At 36.4% G+C, this 21820-nt stretch overlaps 1 protein-coding gene across 9 annotated transcripts in view; it reads right to left on the bottom strand.

The window, feature by feature from the left end:
• SDK1 (sidekick cell adhesion molecule 1) overlaps window positions 1-21820 on the bottom strand; it is a 362240-nt gene that overhangs the window by 257285 nt on the left and 83135 nt on the right. For all 9 annotated transcript variants that reach the window (XM_085237875.1, XM_085237877.1, XM_085237878.1 and 6 more), the window contains 3 exons: window positions 12136-12295; window positions 7496-7602; window positions 4306-4453 (listed from right to left, as the gene is read on the bottom strand). In XM_085237875.1, coding sequence (XP_085094001.1) covers window positions 4306-4453; window positions 7496-7602; window positions 12136-12295 — 415 coding nt within the window. The remainder of the gene's footprint in view (window positions 1-4305; window positions 4454-7495; window positions 7603-12135; window positions 12296-21820) is intronic.

Raw genomic sequence — 21820 nt, 5'->3', positions numbered from 1 at the left:
TATGAGGTAATATTACCTATCTGCAGCTTGTAGGGGGAAAAGGATTTCACTGTGGAAAGTTATTGAGGATAGGAAAATTTCTCTATCACTGAACTTCTCTTCTTAAAGAATAACCAAAATAACCAACAATTCATTTCTTGACTGATGGATTGAGCCTTTGTGGTTAAGTTCTTCACTTAGAAAAACAGTAAAATTAATTAAAACCGAGGATTTAATTCCTCACTATGACAGCTAAAGGCAGTTGCAGATCTGCACAGTGCCACTGTCCTTTGCCTTACCCTCCAAGGTACTGTGTGAAGGAAGGGCAATGGCCTCTGCTCTGAGGTCTGAGGAAGCACACCCAGGGAAGGCAACCAGAAGACATGACATCTCAGAGCAGTGATTTCTTCTGATGCAGTTACCTTGAGGGAAGTTAATGTTTTCTGTAGGATGCGAGGGAAAACAGATGGACTCCTCCCATCAGTCAAGTCCCTGGATAATGGCTCTGTTCTTATTCCACATTAGTCTGTTCAAGTATTTGGAAAACATTCATCTGTCAAAGTGTAACGTGAACTATTTAAGTGTTCTTGGAAATTTTTCACGTAATACTAAAAAGCATCCCCAAGCCTAACTCTTCTCCTTACTTTCTCTCTCTTGCTGTTGATCTTCTGGCCTTCTCTGTCAGATTCCCCATTTTATAGCTTTCTAGCACATACACACCTTCCTGCTGATGATCCAGGAACATCCTTTTAAAACACCAAATTGAAATTTGGTGAAAGATAATGCACAAAAGCCAAAATGAATATACACGCATGCTGCATTAAGTAGGAGAAAAAAAATTTAGGACTTAAATTTTTAAATACATGCCAGCATGTCACACTGTCTCCGCTGCAGATACGTTACTCACCCTAAGTTGGAAACTATGTCAACAATTCCATGAGTATGAACAGGCTTTTAGCTTCACATTCATATATTATACAGGGATCTGCTGGCTTTATATTTTTATTTCTCTAGGAGGAACTTGTCACAAAAAGGATTATATAAAAAAATTAACGCCCGTTTTTCTTATATTATGGCATCTGCACTGCTAAAGCGAGAAATAATATACAGTTCTTTGCTGCAAATTTCCACCAGTTAAGTAGAATATGCAGTTTGGAAAAAAAAAAAAAAATTATCTGTCTCAAAGGAAATTTTCTCCCACAAAATACTGTGTCTGTTCATGCTCACGGAGTAAAACTACTATTCTGAATTTCCTTCATAAAAAACTGAAACCAAAGCCACCTACTGAATCAATTCCTCTGCCCTTAACCTAAATAATTGGTACTCTTCTGCTTAGTGATCAGTAAGAGAATCAAAATTACAGGTCTGCTCCTTATAATCATCAGAATTCATTAGAGCTAGCAACTGGCAAGGTATACATACAATATTAGAAACCACAAAGTACTTATTTGTACTTTCTTAGTCTTCTTTGATGCATTTGTCAAATATCCTAAAATCTTGTGACAATTCAGAAATACACCTTCTGTTACCTTAGCTCCCTAGCAGTACACTGCTGTTGGAATGCCGAATAGTTGACAGAATCTCTCCCACTAAATGTCCTAAATACCAATAAATATTAAGAAAGACATCGGTATTTATTACCCTAGGGCTGCTATGTAAACCCTTGTTGCAGAGCCAAATAAGTGCCATTCCTTGAAACAGTTTAAGATAGCATTTTTGAAGAAAAAAAAACAACACAAAAAACTCCTTACTTTCATATTTGTCATCCAGTGAGAACTCTACATGCCCTCTACGTCTTCCCATATCAATGAAATTAGTTCCATCTAATGGTGACAACAGCATGCATCCCTATGTAAATAAGCCTTGGGATCACTAAAGTCTCTTTCTTTTGTTACTATATAACTGTGTGCACCGTAAGACTGTCCTGTGAGCAAAAAGTTAACTCAAACACTACTTAAATGAACACATTTCTTAGAAGTTGCCATAGATTTTTAAAAAATTAAAAGGATGGAACAAAGCCAACTTTGTCTGTATTCAACAAGCATTGATAAGAAATTACTGTGTACCAAAACCAACTCTTCTCATCTTTAACACTGCTTGTTTTCTCAATCTGCACACACTGCAGCCATGTCACCCTTGGAAATCATTATTGTAGCTGACAGAGTAGCTGATTGATGTGGCTAAATCATTGTAAGCTTGTTTAAGAGGATTAAAAAAGCTTTATATTGATTTAGCAATATAAGGTACTTTTAATCAGTTTAAAGAGCATCTACACAAGGTGGCTGCATCAATTGAACCATTCTGTTTAGCAGGTGATCCAATGAGACATGCATCTACCCAACTGGATCACCTGCTAAACAGATCAGTTCGACTGCTACACCTCTGGTGGACAGAATGGCTGCAAGTGCAGTTTCCTCCAGAGAAGAAACAGAGTTACGGTAAGACAAATGGATTTCTCACACTTGTGTACATTCTGTGTGTTTCAGGTTCCAGGTATTCTTCAGGGCAGCTGCACTGGCTGCCAGAATATCACAGCAACATGCGAGTGCTGTATGGTTCTTCTAATACTTTGAGGCAGCAGTAGACCAACTGCACGGACTGCAAAGGTGATTGGTGTGAGTACCATAAATCTGCCACTTCCTGAACTTATCAAGCTCGCTGTATAAGATATATCAAACTTCCTAGGAGGTTCACCTTTTCAGTGTGTGTATTTCTGCAAAAATAAATGAAGTTAGAAGTCCCCAAATTCCTTTCAGACAATATTTCTGATAAGGGAGGTTTTAGGTATATTCCACTCCTACCATGAAACAGAATTTTATACTTGTAAACATTAATTCAGTGCTGTGAATCACAAGAGATTTTACCACAAAAATCCCAACTGTCTTGAAGTAAAAGTAAAGCATAGCATCTGAAAACAAGGGTTTAAAACTATCAAATATATGACACACATCTCTACTTGCAGTTGTTTCCCTGTACTATAAGATAACCCATACAAATCTCATTTTCAGGCCCTGCATGCTTGCCTGGGTCACTGTGTTCTGTTTCCCAATGACTGTTCCCAAGAAACTGCCTGATATCTGGACAACACGATTTTTTCAGTCTGCTTTTTTTTTTTTTTTTTTTTAAATACTACATTCTCAGCATTGAAAAAAGAAAATGTGTAACATAGCAAGAGTGCTGGAAGTATATTCATAATGGATAATAACTCAGGATTTGTCACTTTGCTCTCTCCAAGAGATTGCCCAGCAACCCACTGTTTCAGCTTCCAGCTTGTTTCCCATCAAATTACTATTAAACCACTCATAAATTATTACGCAGTTGCTTCACATCCTTGCAATACCAATTTTAACAGTTTCAAAGAGCCTGTAATACCAGCGTTCACATTTAGAAAATGCACATGAGTAGCAGTAAAATATGCAGTACGGATTAATAAAATCAGAATCCAGCAAGAGTTCTCTCTCTCTAATATAAAGTCTAAAGACTCAGCAACCTTTCTGGATCTTTGCAATATCCCATTACCATCAGATGCTAGCATGTCTGTCCCTTGGAGCGCATGAAAATGTACTGTACAGTTAAAAATAACCATGCATATTCTTGGCATTTCAACTGTTTCCACATAAATTAGGCAAGTAAGAAAAATATTTTACACATACATAAGATAAATGTAATACATATATGTACACAGACATTTTATATTCAAAATACACTCAAAAATTTTGCAACTCCTATGTTCTCTAAATAAGCTTCAGCTACAAACACAGAATGGCCTTGTGACTACTTCAGAAAAGGGTAAGTGAGCACACCTTGAGATAATAGCTAATCACAGTGCAAGAACTCTGCCATTACTGGCTGAGCTGCTAATTAGTCAAAGAGAAATAAAACTGTCATTTAGGCTAATAAGATAAGGAAAACTAAGGAATATTTAAAACTTTATGGGGAGGAAAACAGTATTAAGCATGGCTCTCAGTGAAAAGCTCATAGTAAAAAAGAAAAATCTCAGTATTCATTTAATCCACTCAAGTAAATATAATTGAGACATGAGCATTTACTTTTCCAAGATGTATCATGAAAATGAATAGCAAGAAGGAAGCGCATATCCACCCCGTAATGCTGCACCAGGACCATTAAAACCACATGAATTATTTTGTCAAACTGCTTAGGAAGATCAGAGATGGTCTTAAAATAGCCATTTATCTCCAGCTTAGTATGAACAAGGCTACTTTACTCTCTTTAAACCTTAATTAGTGTATTTAAAAAGTAAGTTGCGTTATCAAAGGTAATTAATCACATTTTAAGGTGGGGTTTTTTTTTGAGATTAAAACTCACATTCTGCTGCTAGGAATGATCTTGTGCCCATCTCTAAACCATGTCACTTGTGGTCTTGGATAGCTGAAGATGTGCATGAAGTTTAGAACTGCAGCTTCTCCTTCAGTCACCGTTTTTTTCTGGTTTGTGTCCATGAAATTTCCCATGTCTGCAAAGTCAAAAAAATATATATATACACATACGGATAGTTATGGAAGTTCTCATCTCATCCTCCATTTCATTTCAGCAGTCAGAGAATGAAATGTGTTTTGCCACAGTTATGGGCATTGCTATAATTAGTCAACACAGAGCAACAAATCATGAGACAGCACTGATTACCACACACTGGGTGAGCAGTAAGGCGTAAGGCCAAGCCTAGTGCTGCAAGGGCACACAAGAAGTCAGCTTTATAGAATGGCCAAAATGTTCTTTTCAAATAACTGAGTGTGTAGAATTTTGATCTTTTTGTTTGTTTTCTATTGATGGTGATGTCCTATTGTGTTTCTGGTTGTTGTTGTTTTTTTTCTTCTTTTCTTTATATTCTTTTTAAAGAATACCTCACTTCCTACTCTTCTAGCACACAAAAGAAAATATTGTGCTATGCAAAGAAATGCAAATGGCATATATAATTTTATGAATTTCTGCTCACCAAATATTTTTTACCACAATACTTTTCCTTCTATCCATATCTAAACAAACAGGCAGCTGCATTATTTGTAGTCATCAATGTGAAGCCAGATCTACATAAGTAAGCCATTATACATAAATGCATATCTAACAAGACTGTAGCAATGTTGGTAGCAGTTAGTTCTTCTGGCTATATACTGTGATTCAAATAGATCTTTGTCATTTACAAAAACATCAGCAGTATTAAACAGGAGCTTTTAGCAAAAAAAAAAAAAAAAACAATAATAATAATAATGGAAGAAAGAAAACTACAATTGCAGAACTCCTGTCTCTGAAGGTTTTATTTCATAGGAATCTATGGAGTCCTTGTTAAAAATTTAGCAAACATTTTTTTTCTTGTTTTTCTTTTGCCTTTTGTGTCTTATTTCTATCCATTAAAATAAACAGGGCTGTAGGCTGTCACTTATTCATCCTCCAAAGAATTTCTATGCATTTTAATTTGCTTTAAACTAGGAAACTGATACACACAACTATTCTGGTTTCTGCCTCTAAAACTTTCTGGTTTGTTTTTATTTTAGGGACCACTGGGCTCAGGGATGTTCTCTGGGGCAGAGTGATGCAAGGGAGATGGAAACAGAACACACTACCAGATCTTTGGATGGAAGGAGATGAGAAGAGAGAGAACAAAAGAATTAAAAATACATGGTATTTTAAAGGTTTAATTATTTTTGTATTTTTCAAGTAATTTATTTAGACATTGTACTGCCTCTGTTGCTCCATATTTCTTAGAGCTGTAATCAGACCATCTACGTGAAGCTTCAAACCGTGTAGGTGGATCCAATTAACTTCACTGTCATATGGTTATTGTAGTCTTCACAATTCAAGAGTTTTAAGCCCATTCTGTAATTAAGATTTACTCAGCAGTTTTCTTAACAATATCTGTTCCCATTCAGCTAAATCATACGTTAGACCATGTTACCAACATTGTCTGAATTATTTACCACATTCCCTGCTACATCAGAGGACACGGGTGGAAAAAAAAAAACCTCAGGTTGTAGAACATTTTAATCTATGTAAATGCTGTGCCAATCTGATGGACAAGTTTCACAAGAGAAGCAATATAGGTCACTCTAGGATCAAGACAGAAGATCTCCTAGGCCATGTAAGATCTGCTCTGCTTTGTCTCCATGGCACTGCCAGTGAAAATAAATAAATAAATTAGCTGCTTAACTCAGGGAGAGAAATCTTAACAGAGAGCTTTCTAGCCTTGCTCAGGAATGCTCAGAACTATAAATGAAAGGAGTGTGGGGTGCGAATTTTAAGAGCAGAAAAGTAAACAGTTACACTTCTTTCTCTCTCAAGAAGAACCAAGAACACAGACGCCTACCAACAAAAAAAGTCTGGAGAAACAAAGCACTTTGCTGAAAATTCTTCCCTCATTCAGAAGGGAACAAAGCTATCTTTTCAAGAGACAGAATTCTTTAGTAGCAGCATCAAGGTAAAGTATTCCTGTGCCACTTTCTCGCCATCATTCCCACAAGTGCTTCTCCTCGTGAATCGCTCCTTCTGCTGTGGCAGCACAACTGCCTGTGCAGCTGCATACAGAGCCAGATGGTGGGGGAAGGAACGATTTTAACAAACCCTACAAGAGTAGAAGCACAAATTCCACATAACTTCCCTCATGACACACTTAATAGCTTCCACTGGTTCCTTGAAACAGGTTTCTAATAAATAACTCAGTGTAGCCAAATTCCACTTATCGAGTGACATTTACTAAAACTGATTTCCCATTTATTGACTTGGAGAAATTGAAATTTGATCCCCAGGTTAGATTGCTAGCACAAAGGTTTCGTACTTAAAAAAAAATAAAGGCTTAATTTTGCTGTTATTTCCAAGCAACTCACCCGGGTAATATCTTCTGTATGTTAAACTTAAAAAATATAAATAATTGGAGTATGCAATCATTCCTAAGCCATAGTAATTAGCACTAAATCCTCAGAATAAACTCAGTATTATCAAATAGGAGTTAGATGTGAAATTAGAAGTCAGCTCTGAAAAAATCTGCTCAGTCCAAACTGAAGAGATACAAACATTGAAACACGTTGAGAACAGACAACGGTTCACAAGCTTTTGGCTCTGAAACAACCAGTTTTGTATCGTAAGAATTATGATCTGAAAGCTTCAGGGAGCTGATCTCTTTCAGATGTTCCATCCTTTCTTTTAGGAATCCATTTCTTTTTGGATTTTCTTTTTAATATTATTATTATTTTGTGCTATCTGGCCTTTGTTAATCCCTGCATATTTATGGAAGAGCACAATACTTTTCTCTTATCCTATAGCTATCTCCACATGATCTCCTTCTGATAGCTTTGAATAGCTTGAGTCTTCTCTAAGGACTCACTATAGCACCACTTTGAGCTTGTTTCCCAAAATATAGCTTACGTTAAGTAATGATTCTTATGATGCAATAATTTTGAAACTAATATTATATGTAATACATTTTCAGACTAGCAAACTTTATTGCTACTCACAAAAAGAATCAATTAGTTAACAATTTGACAGAATAACTTCTATCCAAACCTACATGCCACTTGAACTTCAGATCTTCTTTGCAGCAATGCCCCCATTCTGTTCCGCACAATGCACTGATAAAAGCCAGCATCAGACCTCTGCAAAGCTGGAATGATGTACCTGTAAGAGAAAAATGTAGAATTGTAATACGCTTCTTCCCACATGCAGATCAATGCTGCTTTGTTGCATTCCATATTATTCCTTTAATATTTTACACGTTGTCTCAAAGGCATGTTGTATTTTTTCTTAAGAATAGCAAACTTCTAGTCTTAAGAAATGCAATTTATAAATACAAATTAGTCTCCACAATTTCTCTTGAGATGTAGACTTAAATGCTTTCCTTAGTTTTATCACCCTCATTCATAAGGCAAAGATGCCTGGTGTTTTATTCTGAGGTGGCACAAGAAGACTGCAATCTAAACATAGGCAGCAGGGAGCCTCACAAGAACTATCAAAGCTCTGCCATGAAAAGAAGTGTTTACTACACTGCATGACCAGCGTAACTCCAAAGAGTACTGAAAAACACAGTGCTCTGTACATTGTGTTTGTTCTGCCCTTTGATGTACAAAAGAAGTCACTTATTCCACTACTGCTCACCTTCCGCATTCAGCTACATCTGATCACAACACGAAAATGAGCTGATGAGCACAGTTCTAATGTGAATAAAACACAAGAATAATATAGATAACCCTGCATTAAGCAAACATTAATCAAAGCACATATTTCCCCTGGTCACCTTCTGAAGATATTATGGTGGGATTAATGAAAGTCTTTATGAAAAGATAAGGAAAAATAATACCACTGAATTTTAATCTTTGAAATTTAATTCCACTAAAAGAAAGGATCTCTTCCCATACGCACACATACTAGACATACCCACACACAGAGCAGCTAATATGTGAACAGGATCAGACAGCATAAAAACAAAGGATAGAGAAGAAATCTAATTTAAGTGATAAATGAAGTCTATAATCACTGCATTATAATCACAATCAAAGACATTACAGCAAATAGGTCAACCAACCTAAAAGAGTAAATAAAACCAGAGCCCAACGCCACCAAGAAATGGCACCAATCTAATCTGATGCCTAGCAGCCCTGGCTTCCTGAGGATGAGTTACGGGCACCTGTGCTGTCTGCCTGCCTGTGCTGACTCCTCCTGACCTGCTCTGGTGCGAGCAGCAAATTTCTTTCAGGGATTATGACAATTTGTACTGGGAAGATAAGACAGACTCACAACTCTGCTCCATTTGGGAGCAGTAAGCTGGACAAACAGCACACAAACAGTTGCTGTTCAGTGAGTAGATACAACCCCGAATCTACCACATGGCCTTGCCTGATGAGTGTGACGTAGGAAACAGAAAATAGGTGAAAATAAAGGGCATAAGTTAGAAATCAAGACAACATATGGCTTCCTGATTTCCTTCCAGAATAATTTCCTTCTACAGCAGATGACTGCTGCAAAGCATCGCTAGCCAAAAAATATATATATTTAAATATTCTGACAAATAAATATTGATAATTCATTTTAACAGCTAATATTACCACACTTGTTATTGTACTTGGCAAAAAATTAATTCTTCTGCTTGTCTATAAAATGGAGCCAAAATTAAGGGCTTATTTCTTTGCTCCTCATCTATACTAAGAAAATAACAGTTACTTCTTCCACTAGGACAAAACAAATCAATTAGATCAGAAATCTCCTACATTAGTGTTCTTCTCTAACTTATTAATGTTTCAGCAGAAAACATTCATAATATCTTGCCTGAAGTAAAGAAAACCTTTTGGCAGAAAAGCTTTTAAAAGTTTGCATGAAAATCCCATCTATCCTGGGAATTCCAGCACAGCCCAAACCTACACAGCACTTGGCCTCTCAGTGGACCTACCAACTAGCAATGTGCAGGAAAGGCAAACAAATGGCACATCCTGGAACATGGATTTGAAAATGGGATGACTTGGGGTTTTCTGGGTGATAACATAATGGGATACATGCAGATTGTCAAAGAAAGAAAAAGCAAGAGCTTGAAAAACATTTTGGAAGGATACTATGCGAGATGGAAAGCAACAAGGAAAAAAGTAGGAAGATTTCTAAGGAAAGAGGGGACTTTAAAGGAAATTAAACTGATTTGGCTGGTGTGCTGCTCCTGTTTGGGATAAAAGAGAAGAATGCTTAAGAAACAAATATGATGCAGCCTTATCACACAGGACCTTAAAAGAAAAAACATGATCTAAGTCTGACAATGAGCTCCTCAGAGAAGAAGCAAAGTAACTGCACAGCACTTGGTTGTTGTGCCAACTTCCACTATTCAGCACTCAATCGTTACTTGTCTGTTCAGAAGAATGTTCTACACAAGTCACTGAAAAGAACACTCTTGTTTCTGAAGAGGAAAATCATCTGAGCTCTGGTTCTGACAGACATCAGAGGAAAAGTGAATCTAGACTGGGGGAAGGAAATGGATTCAAGTTTTCCAGCTACAAATTTTAAAAGGCAATCACAGCAGGATGTCAAGTACCTAGAAAAGACTGATATATGATTTTTGTCTAGGATAAAACTAATTTTCAATGTTAAAAATACAAACATAATAAAATATAATTGGATACTTTTAAGCAGATTGCAAGGAAAGCATACTAGTGCTTAGACATAACCTTGGTTTCTAAGATTAATTAAACTAAAATCCTGAGGCAACAAAGGGAAGTACAGACAATGCATTTGGTCCAGAACTTAATTCCACAGAAAACAAATGAATCAAGAAAACCAACCAACCAGTGGAGGAGAGAGGAGAAAAAAAAAAAAAAAAAGACACTGTCTGAACTTTGAATACTCTCTACTTACAAATGCAACCAAAATTGCTACTTTCGTCAGCAATATTGATTTGTTTTCACTACGTGCATCTCAGATCACAAAGAATTTATAAGGTTGGTTTATAAATTCTTAATACAAACTGGCGTATGCACAGTCACTATAAAGGCCAGGCTGTGTGCATAATCAGCATCGTTATACAAAGAAAAGCTGTTCATTCGGGGTCACCAGTGGCAAAATGCAAAGACTCCAATTAGTTCTTTACTCACTTGGTGTGTCATAATAAGCTTAGAATATTTTCAGCAAGTTACAATATACACATTACTTTAAGACACAAGAAGTAATATCAATTACTGGAAATCTTTGATTCATGATTCAATTTGTAGCCGGAGTCACACAAGAAAGATCCATGCATTTAAAAAGAATATTTACCTAGGAGCTGCAGAACATACTATTATGGGGTCAAAGTTTAACTTCTGCAACTACAATTTTTATGTCTAAGCATATTCTTTCTTTCCTTTAATTCATCCCAATGTACATACACCACATAATCCTTCTTGGAAGCATAAAGTTCTGTACTGCCACAGAATCAAGATCCTCTCTGGCTGCGGTAAGGAACTACAAATGAGTAGTAGGATGGGTGCAATGTCTAAATTAATATTTTCTGTCAGTGTCATTTTACTATGAACTAGTAGCAGCAAACAACAGTGGCATTTATCCCAAGCAATGTTCAAACTTTCCCTGATTAACAGGGCTATTAGAGATCTTAATTATGGACTACCATGTATAAACAGCATAGATTACTATAACATAATCCACCTTCCTATATCAATCTATATTGTAATTTCTTTCTGTAATGGTAGGAGAAGATTTCCCTACTTCTTGTAGTTATATTAAGAACAGAATTTAGCTTGCTCAGCTGAATATGAGTGTTATTACTAGGGGGTCTGACTGCCACATACCTGCCTGTTAAAACTTCTGAAATCATCAGGTAATTCAACAAAACTTAAAAGAAGCACAGGAGTTGCACAAATATTAAATTTCCATAAGGTTATGGAAATCAGCAATTGCATAGGGGAGACCCAGTTAATGTTGCCACGAAGGAAAAGGCAGACAAATCTTGGCTGCTCTACACTTTGATGTTTGGCCAGCCATCTGCTGCCTATCAACAAAAACCTAGCTCTGATTAGCCACAGTATGCTTTCTCTCTTGCCTAATGGGATGTGTTGAGGGACTCAATGAGGTTCAGGGAACAAAGTGCATAATCACAAAAGAACAGTTTAACTACAAAATTTTCACATTCTCAGAAGTAAAAATGAAAGTTACATATGGAGTTTAAGATAGACCACATTCTTTTATTTCTACCACTTAATAAGATGAACGGATCCACTGATCTTCATACCCTTCAAGGATAGGTTGTATATTATATATAACATTTAACCAGTGCCTGTTCTGCTTTCAGCATGCAGGGTAGAAAAGTTCCTAGGGTAGCAGAAAAACACAGATCAAAGTGACCTTAAAAACTTTCCCTAAAAAAATCCCAATTTTTATTCAGTAATATCTAAACAAATATCAGCAATATGCCTGCTTTTTACTACAAGTATATATAAAGCTTCAAAGCCAGCAAAATCATTGTTGATACTTAAAAGATTCTAAGTTAGAAACTTGGTTTTGGAGTGTTGAACACATTCAACAAAGGCAATTCTCTCAGACATATCACCCATCTACAAAAAAACAATCTTCATGATTAAAAAAATTGTAAATACACCAGTATTTACAAATGTGATTTAATGTATTGGGTTATTTTTCTTTAGAATTATACTTCGAGAAGGCTATTTTATGGCTTTTATTTACTTGTATTCACTGGAGTAGGTGGTTATTTCACTGTCATTGTGTAACCACTTAAATTCCAAGGGCCAGCTGCCTTCAGCAAGGCACGTAAGTACAAGTCGATTTCCTTCCAGGTGTATCTGGGGCAAGCCTGGCTCTGTCTTGAAGTATGGAGCAACATCATCTGAAACAGAAACAAAATAGTTCTGTAAGTTAAGCAAGTATAGCACAAGACAGCAATTCTTTGCTTGCTTTTTCTTCAAAATGAGCAATATAACAACTACAACATGACTCAGTAGTTAAGGCTTGCACTTTTATATTTATAACCGAGCTTGCTAAGAAACTTAATTCCCAAGTATACAAAATCTTGATAACCTCAGACTTTGTACATATTTAGAAGGAAAGTGCGTATTCAGCCAAGATTTTTTGTCCACATTTAGTACTTATACATACAGCATTATTTGTTGTGCTAGACAGCAGACAGCTCTATTAGTTTGTTTTGTGCTTTTTTCCTCTCATTCTCTGTGAGGCTTAAATCCACTCAAAACTCTTTATTTTATTTTTTTAATAGAAAGCACAAGAGTAATCTCGGATAGGAATGATTATCACAGCAGGAGAAGTCTCAGGGTAAATGAAGAACTTGGAGAGAAGAAAAGAGTTTAGAACAGAAGATCTCAAAGAATTGCACAATAAATGTGTTTTTCAATATTACTGCTAAGTAAAATGCATTAAATTATATTACCCAAAGCCACTAACGGATTTTGAATTAGGGTACTTTAATAATGTTCAAGGGTCACATGTACTCTCAAACTTGTTCTCCTGTGGATCACAAACGTTCAAAATACTCCAAGCAGCATGATTCTCAACTGCTAAATTGCCATACTTCCACTAACAAGGAGATTTATTACAGTTTTAAACCCATTGGGACGCACCCCTCGGTTGACTCTGGGAGATCAAGGCTTTCACACTTCACACCTCAAATTTCTACTTGTAACTCTGTCAGAACCATAGAATGTTCATTTACAAATTTACAAATGCCTTCTGTCATCAAAGGAATGGGTACGTCTGTGTGAGTAAAAATACACAAATGTTATGCTAAAGGCCTGAGATTTGATGTGAAATACAGAACAATATTACAGGCTGGCCTGTAGAGAGGAATGCGGGGTCTCCTCCATGGAGATGGTCCCAAAGGTGCATGGATGCAGGCAAGTACCCCAAGTGGGCACACAGCACTGGGTGGTCCTAAGTGGGACCCAGAGGTTCCTTCTCAACTCAGGCAGTCAGTGAATACTTTAAAAGTAGCATCAATGTTACTGACTTTTGGGAGACTCCTAAGGGAGTTTTGAGACAGACTGCCAGGAAAGACGCCAGCCTACCTTGTGAAAAATACACTGGCAAAGATGTGCATCTGTATTTAAGGGAAGGAGTCGTAACAGGAGTTTCCAAGTCCTAAAGCACAGGGTTCCACTGCTGAGTTAAAATGACTGGCACTGAGTTCACTGAAAACAGTTCTATTTACCTGCTCATATTGCAAGGCTTATGGAATGAGGTCATTAATTGTTCTTCCCTGAAGGAAGCTGAACCATTTACAGTAAGACCATAACGAAGCTAACTCCATAACTCTGAACCTCTACCCAGGTAACTCACTGATCCCTTTTTTTCAGGGGTTTTAAGAACCTAACAGGATAGCATCTTTCATTACTTCACTCTAAGTTATTCACTTACACCTCTCAGTTTACATTTCTCCAAGAGCAACTGATTTACTCGAAAGGCAGCCTGCTGCCCACAGTCCTGTCACTCAGCCATACCTCTCTCACTCAAACAATCCCAAGGCTGTGATGTGCAGCCCACTCATGGCTTTCTCCCGTTTAGAATACCACAATCAAGCTGGTATTACAAGAAAATGGTTCTCAAAATTCAATCCAATTCTGTTAGAAGCTAAAATTTAATAGACCTACGGGAATATTTTGATAAAAAATATGCCATGCTTTATAAATTATCACAGCTCTCTGGAAGATTTACTTAAAGCCTTGAAGAAATTTTATCTTCTAATCTTTTACTCCTGACTTCCTCATCAATCATATCCCATCAGTTTATCAAATTCAATTATGTAATCAGAGCTCACTAAATATTCACCGAAAGCACAAATGAAAATAAAATAATAGGCAAGGATTCCACGAAGGAAGGCAGCAGTGAAGCTCTAATGATATCGGTACGGCACAGTGCTGCTCAACATGCAGGTAGAAGATCCGTGTGGCATTCCACAAACGTTACCTACAGGGACAAGTTCGGGTGCTGTAGAGCATCACAGGGAAACTGGAAAATCAGCAGGCATAATGAAAGCTATTTCACAAAGAAAAGTGCAAAAAAGGAGGAGCAATCCTCCTAAAGGTGCATCCTTTAATAGGCATAGGAGACTTAGACTTTCATATAAAACAGGAAAGTCTCACTTAAGCCAAACTTTGGGCAATCAACAGTTTTCAAGTCGTAAGGTTCTCTTAACTTTTATTCTCTTGAAAAAAAGCACAAAAAGATTAAAAAAAAAAATGTATTTGAGTCCTAGAAACAAGAGTAATAAAATAATGGAGTTAGGACTATTAGGTAAGAGAGTTTCATGACTATAAAAATGCAAGCATTCACATTGCATGCTGTTTGCTTTCCTCTGACTACTACGTGGGTTAACACTTCCAGCCTCTCTGGCTCTTCAGCTAGGCTGTCTTAAAAATAAAAATAAAATGTCTGAGCTGCAAGGAGGAATAAAAGGATAAGATGCATATCTGTGGGTACATATATCCAGCTTCTGCAATTTTTCCAGCAAGTCCGCTTACACCAAACACTAACATCCTGACTGGTGCCCTTAAAAAGGATGACGTAGATTTATTTTCATGAAAATCTTAAGAAAAAAAACATGACTGAATGTCAAAATTATCTAGATATTTGCTCTAAAGCCTGTCTGCCTTGCTTTTATGCATCGTTAAATGGAAAGTTACATTATACTGCCAGGTTAGCCTGTCTATTTGCTTTCCTTGGCACATGAAAAGCTTAGATGAATTTTATCTCAAAATATATTTTCAAGGCCCAATTTGACAATGCATGTACACCTCTGGTTGGTTTAATGCTGACATTTAAACACACACAAAAAAAATTGCTATATGCATTTGTTACCAACTTTGGGCTTCTCCCCCAGCAGTTGAGGTTTATCACAGGAGCTGAGAGGTCTCATTCTGTTCCCTCTGAAAACTAAAAATCTATATTTGACCTTGAACAGCTCTACCCCACTGAGAAAAGGGAAATTGACAGACTCCAGAGATGTCGCATATCATCTACACCAGTGAAAAGCACTGCAACTGCCCAGTTACATCTCAGCAATTTTTCCTTCAGAAATCCAGATGAAATCACTTCTTCATATCCTGAGAAAATGAGTAACAGTTTTGGAGATGCTCAGAAAAGGATTTTAGTGAGTACAGAGAACAGGTTAGCGCATCTCACACCCATTAAAATTTGTCTTCATTAGATAAATCTATTCTCAAATCATTTTAGGTGAGACAATATTGAATATTAAAAGTAGATTAACCTGTTCATAAATCAAATCAGAGGAAATACAGCTCAATCACTAATACATTTCGTTTTTACCATCAATTTCCATCACTCAGTTTACCCAACAGGCATGACATTGAAAACAAATTTTTGGCTGCAAAACTTTTCGTTGAACTCTAGCAAAAACACAACTTGTTTATTAAAATGCACATCTATAGTGATTCCATCCTTTTGGAGTTTAGTACAGCATGATGTCCATTACCCTTTTTCATACACATATGTAAAGCCATGACCAGCTGACACAGAAGATAACATCTCTGAGCAATTTTCCAGGAAAATGAATCTACAAATGCTCCATATAGTGGCATAAAGTACAGAAGTGCAACAATTAAAAATGCATTTGTACTCACTATTTGCAAGGAAAAGAGATGTGAGCTATCTGAGGTTAATAACTGCCACAAAAACAGCATCTTAGAAGACCTATGTTGTACATCACACAACAGTTAAAAAGGAAACAATCAGGTAGCTCAAACTTGAGATAGAATCTTTTCAGCAATCTGAGGAAAGTAAAAAGGTGAAACTATGGGTAGAAGAATCCCATCAAAAAGATTCAAGTTCGGCTGTGGAATTCATAAGCCAATACTTTGGATTGCACACAGTAATTGAGCGAGAGCTGCTGCTCTGTGCTGATTGACAGTTGATAACTGGAACCTTCTGGGGAATCACAGCCATTTTCTTCTTATTCATGGCTTAGATATGCAAAAGATTTTTCTCTTTTTCTTTTTGAACTGATCCTAATTCCTGACACGTATACATGCATGTACTAGCTCCGGATCCAAGTTGTACGCTTTGATAGAAGCAAACTTCAATAGCTTTTATAACATGTATTTGTAAGAATTACATGGCCAATCTTGGGAAACGTACCAGGAAGCCAAACTGAACTCAGATATATTTCAGTCAATCTTTTTTTTATTTCAAACCTTCTAAAATGCATTCAAGTGGTGTGAAAGTTAGTATATGATCTATATGTAACTGTCAACGTCAAATACACATGAGAGCACTGAGTCACTTTAACCGTATTGATTTGCAGTAAGGCTATTCTACCCAAAATATTGGTATTTGAGATTCAGATTTTCTTGGTTGGAAGTGTGACATAAATCACTAAATAGAACAATTAAATTAAAATTGCATTGTACTACCTCATGCTACGCCTGGATTTGGAAGGACTGATGCATCATAGTGAATATTTCATTAAAGCACCAGGTTATTTATCAAATATACTGCCATAGTTCAGAATTTTTGCACAGTAGTATAAAACATTCCCTTAAAAAAGATTTCTTGAACTTTTATCAGAGACAATATCTGATTTCATATCAGAATAATACTGAAGCACATGTACTTAAAACAGCATTTAAATAATCAGTTTCATAGAGTCAACTAAATGAGCCCACGTGGCCCTTTTTCGTTCATAGCAGACAAGGAAGATAATCTACTTGTTGAACACGTCTGCTATCATCTCTAAATGCAAGTAACTGCTGAGGTTGATGGATGATGCTTTTAAAGGTTTAATTGGGGATGGAATTAAATTGTTTTAGGACTCAGCAAGTTCTGTGAGGGAACCTGCATATTTCTAGAATAAGTGACATTTATTTCTTTTAAATGTACAGTCAATGGAAGACAAGATTTCAAAAGGTACCTTTTTTTCATCTTGAATAGGTCAAATAACTAATTGGCTTGTCAGTTATTGGATAATTGCCAATCATTTGTTTGATCTGGATAGAAGAAATATTGAAGTTAAGATTACATACCTGTTGCACAATATCCCAATAGGAAAACGAAATATTCTGTAACGTATAGATATGATTAGCTTTCAACAGCTCAGTGGAATAAGAGTCCCAAGCGGCAAGGATAAGTGTTTCATACTGATGGTTAAGTAGATTTAATTAAAAGCTCACTTTTCCTTTTTTTTTTTTTTAAAAAAAAAAAAGCTTCAAGCAGTGGTTCTCTTTAAGAATTCCCCTCTTGTAACCATGAATTCCATGTTGAATTCCTCATTTCTTAAACAGATCATGTGTTTTACCAAAATCTTGATGAATCGATGGTATTGTTTAAAAGAACAAACATGACAGTTCCCTCAGACTTGTGCAATACTGAGGTACACATTCTGAAATGTGTTGCTTCAGGAAAACCTGCCTTGTTTTAAGGCACAAGAATTTCATAATTTTATAAAACAACTGCATGTTTTATTTTTCCTACCTTCTTCCATTTTCCCCTACAAACTGCTGAAGAAATTACAAACATAGCTCAGCATAACATGCAAATATAAGACACGTAAAGGCCAGAGTAGTTTTTTGATGATTAAAAAAAGAATCTAAATTACTATCACTTGTTGCCTAAAACTCTTTAAGTGTAACTTCTGGTGTTCATAAAATCTGCTCCCTAACACTGTCATCTATTTAAAGACCATCCTTTCCATCACTACAGACTTCTTGAAGATATCTTTTCCCTTTTGAGAAACAACTTTTTGAGGCTTGCAGCATTTGAGCAGAAGCAGGACTGAAGGGAAGAGTGCCCACAGAAGCACAAAAAGAGACCTGGATTTTGACAGAAAACATCATGCTCAATAACATCATTCTGTTTCAAATTCCATATGACACGCTCTGGGTTACCCCCAGTGAGAAAAATTTTCCCACATGCAGTTGTACAGTGTTTTTCTTAACATTGGTTTCTTTAACAGACCGGACAAGAAACAGAGCTAATACCATTTTAACTGAACCTCAAGCAGTGCCTGCTATACTAATCCAAAGTCTGATCTCCCAGTTTAATTTCTATATCTCATTTTTTAGTTTTTCTTTCTGGCCTGCTGTCATATTTGAGTCAGAATAAGGAAAAAGAGGTGGGTATTTTTTTTGTATCAGAAGACAATGACAACAGAACATAGAATCACAGAATTACTGAGCTATACAACTGAAAATCAAAAAAACAACAGATGATTTTCTTAAATTACATACAATGTAATTCATTCTTTTAGCAGACTGCAGAATGATTCTTGGGAAACGTTTGTAAGTGTATCTCAAAGTCAAAGTTTCTAAGATGAAAAAGCACCACAGTATAATCAAGCAGGTAAATAAATGAGAACCCATCAAGTATCAAAACCAAACAAAGAAGTTCCAAAGAAATCCACAACCTCTCTAGGCTGAATTGGTATCAAAGCATAACCTCCATTCTTTTTTATATTCTCTGAACACTTAGCGATGTTTACAGAGACTTGGTGAGCTCTCAAGGAAATAAGATGTTACGGATTAAATCTCAGTACGCAGCAGGAGAAAGGCTAAGACTACCTTACAGAAAAAGAATCCAAGCAGTGCAGGATTTCCCTCACCACCTAGCTGCAACTGAAGCTACTGCTGCTGCTATACAGTCTACACTCTCCAGCAGTTGTAGATCCAGCTCCAATTGCACTGGTATCTATGTAGATACACTGAATATTCCAATGGATGGCAAGATAACACCCTCCAGACAAATTAACAGATAAGATATGTGACAAACATACATTCTACAAGTTTGTTCCCAGTATAAGAGAAATTCTGAGTTGCTTTTGTGGAGATTAATTAAATGCAAATGGTACTCAGCTGAGCAGTGGCTGGAAGGACCAGCACAAAATCACATGTGCAACAGAAGGAGGCAACAGCACAGTGAAGGCATTGCCAGGCTTGGAAAGGCACACAAGGTCACCTATGTATTATTTCAAGGAGAAAATTATTTCTAAGTGGCAAAGTGGCCATGAATAACCATAAAAGATATAAACACATCTCTTTTGATGAAGAGAGTGAATGGGAAATGATTTGTGCACAAACCTTTGTTCAACCACAACACCCACTCCTTGCAGCTATTGTTATTTTGTTTACATGTAGCTTGTAATTTTCTTTTTTGCCCTTTAAACTTGAAAATGTAAATGGGCCTCTAAATTGGATAAGGCCTGTCTCAACAAACTTGATTCAAAGGACCTCAATGGTTCTATTGAATTCAAGGGTGGTAAATGCACAATCATATGGCACAGCAAACAGACACAAGATTGTTCACATCCTTCCATGATGCTGAATTACGGCAAAAAACACAATCAAAGCAGAGCCCAAAGTTCACAGAACTCAATTCAAATAATTCCCATCATATTAAACTAACTGTGCGCCAGGTGCCCACTCAGTGCTCGAGTCAGGAACAGCAGCACGCACAGATCTCCTCACTTCACCTGAGCTCTTCACCACGCACGTTCTCCAGACAGGTGCCTAACGCTTGTTTGTGCGCTACCAGGAGACACAGCTTTGCATACTTTCATGAAGTAGAGCAGGCACCAATTAAAGACCAGATCAAAGGCGTTTTGAAAGCCTGACATAAATTGGCTACCTTAATTTTCTCTAATACCATCACTTATTTCTGCATCTTTTGCACTAAATCCTTTCAGAACTATCCAAGTGGAATCTTTTCACCATCTGAGGGATAATACAAGTATCTAAATAGTATGGAATTATTTTCACCAATACTGACAAAACATGTAATTTCTCCTTGTCAGAAGTTAGAAGAAACCGTTCACTGTTCTTGAAAACGTAACTCAGCTTGACACTTTTGAAGGCAAAAAAAAAAGCAGTTTATTAATCTGAGTATTTTATTAAATTTTCTTTTTGGGTTATAAATAAGCAGCAAGTTAATACCGTTTTCAACTTCTGACAGTTGTAATGTTAATTACATGTACTGTGTTTTATAAATCAATACTTTATGTAAGAAGTGTTACTTAACTTGCCAAGCGTAGCAATAGATCAATGCATTTACTGTTCTTGCTAACATTGATGGATGACATACATCAAAAGGATATGTAAAGGAAAAATAAGAGATCCATTTGTAAGTGAGACAGGGTTAAAACCCAGTTAGGTAGAGAGGGAGTTTAAATAGTGTTTTGAAAACAATGTCATAACTTTATTAAGGTTTGTGAAGATGTGAATGACTTGTACCTCCCAAACTTTGTGCACGTGTGGGTTTTTTTTGGTTTTTTTTTTTTTTTTTTTACACTTAAGAACCATGCTCCTGTGTTGGTTACAGTGTAAGTCTAAACATACTGCTAGATAATAAAAAAATAAATCAAATATAATTGATAATTACTGTTGGCAAACACTACAGTCAATGTGCTTAAAATTTTAAAGGACACACCACTAAGATTTGCATCGTACATCCAACTTAAAGACTGCATCCACTGCACAGTGAACAGTTTGAAAAGAAATCGCTCTGTTAAAAATCATTCTAAGAGCTTGTATGACTGCATCCAAACAGTGTGAATGGACATACAGCTCATTGTTATTAATATTCATTATTTATTTGTACCACTTGTGGAGAACACATTAAGTATGTTAAAGTAAGGAAGTACCATAGAGCTAAAAGCTGTGTAACAACAGCACATCAATTAAATATTAAAACGTATTATCAGGGGTGTGTGTATACACAGAATGTATAATTCTGCACTGAAGTAGGAGGAAAATTTGTTTTTCTTCTGTCATGGATAGAACTTTTCAGGAAAAAAAATCATGACTACTCAATACTTAGTGTCAAGACCACAGAACAGAGGAAAACATCCCTTTACATAAGATTTATCAAAACTTCCTCTTTTAATACTTGGTTTTCAAAGCTACAAAAAGTTAAGGTATGTGAACTTGAAGTGTTCCCCTTTGGAACTAATCCCTGTCTGTTATATTTTAGTGCAATTTATCTGACTAGAAAATAAAAAGACACTTCTGCATCATATCATCAAACCATGAATCTAAGCACAAGCAGACTGCATTAGATCCATTACTCTGCACAACAGTTACAAAGAATGACCACCATTTATTTCCTAGTCGTGTTAGCCAACTGTGAGCTAACTAATAAAAAGGAACAACTGAAAAAATAGCAGTAAAAGCCAAATAAAAAGGAGCATTTAGAAACCTTTCCATTAATCAGACTGAAGAAAGATTGAACTACTTAACAAACTCTTTTAAAGTAGAAGAAATGAAACTATTTAGTCTACAAGCCATGGCATCTCTTGGAGGACAGTGAAGTACATGTAATGAGACTGCCAATTAAGTGGAGAGAAGTCAGCAGATTATCCTTGGTTCAAGCATTTTGTCTCAATCTGCCAAATGATGTC

The sequence above is a fragment of the Meleagris gallopavo genome, chromosome 16, assembly GCF_905368555.1.
Source record: "Meleagris gallopavo chromosome 16, MGAL_WU_HG_1.1, whole genome shotgun sequence".
In the NCBI taxonomy this organism is placed as follows: Eukaryota; Metazoa; Chordata; class Aves; order Galliformes; family Phasianidae; genus Meleagris; species Meleagris gallopavo.
This window is presented reverse-complemented; position numbering and strand designations above follow the sequence as displayed.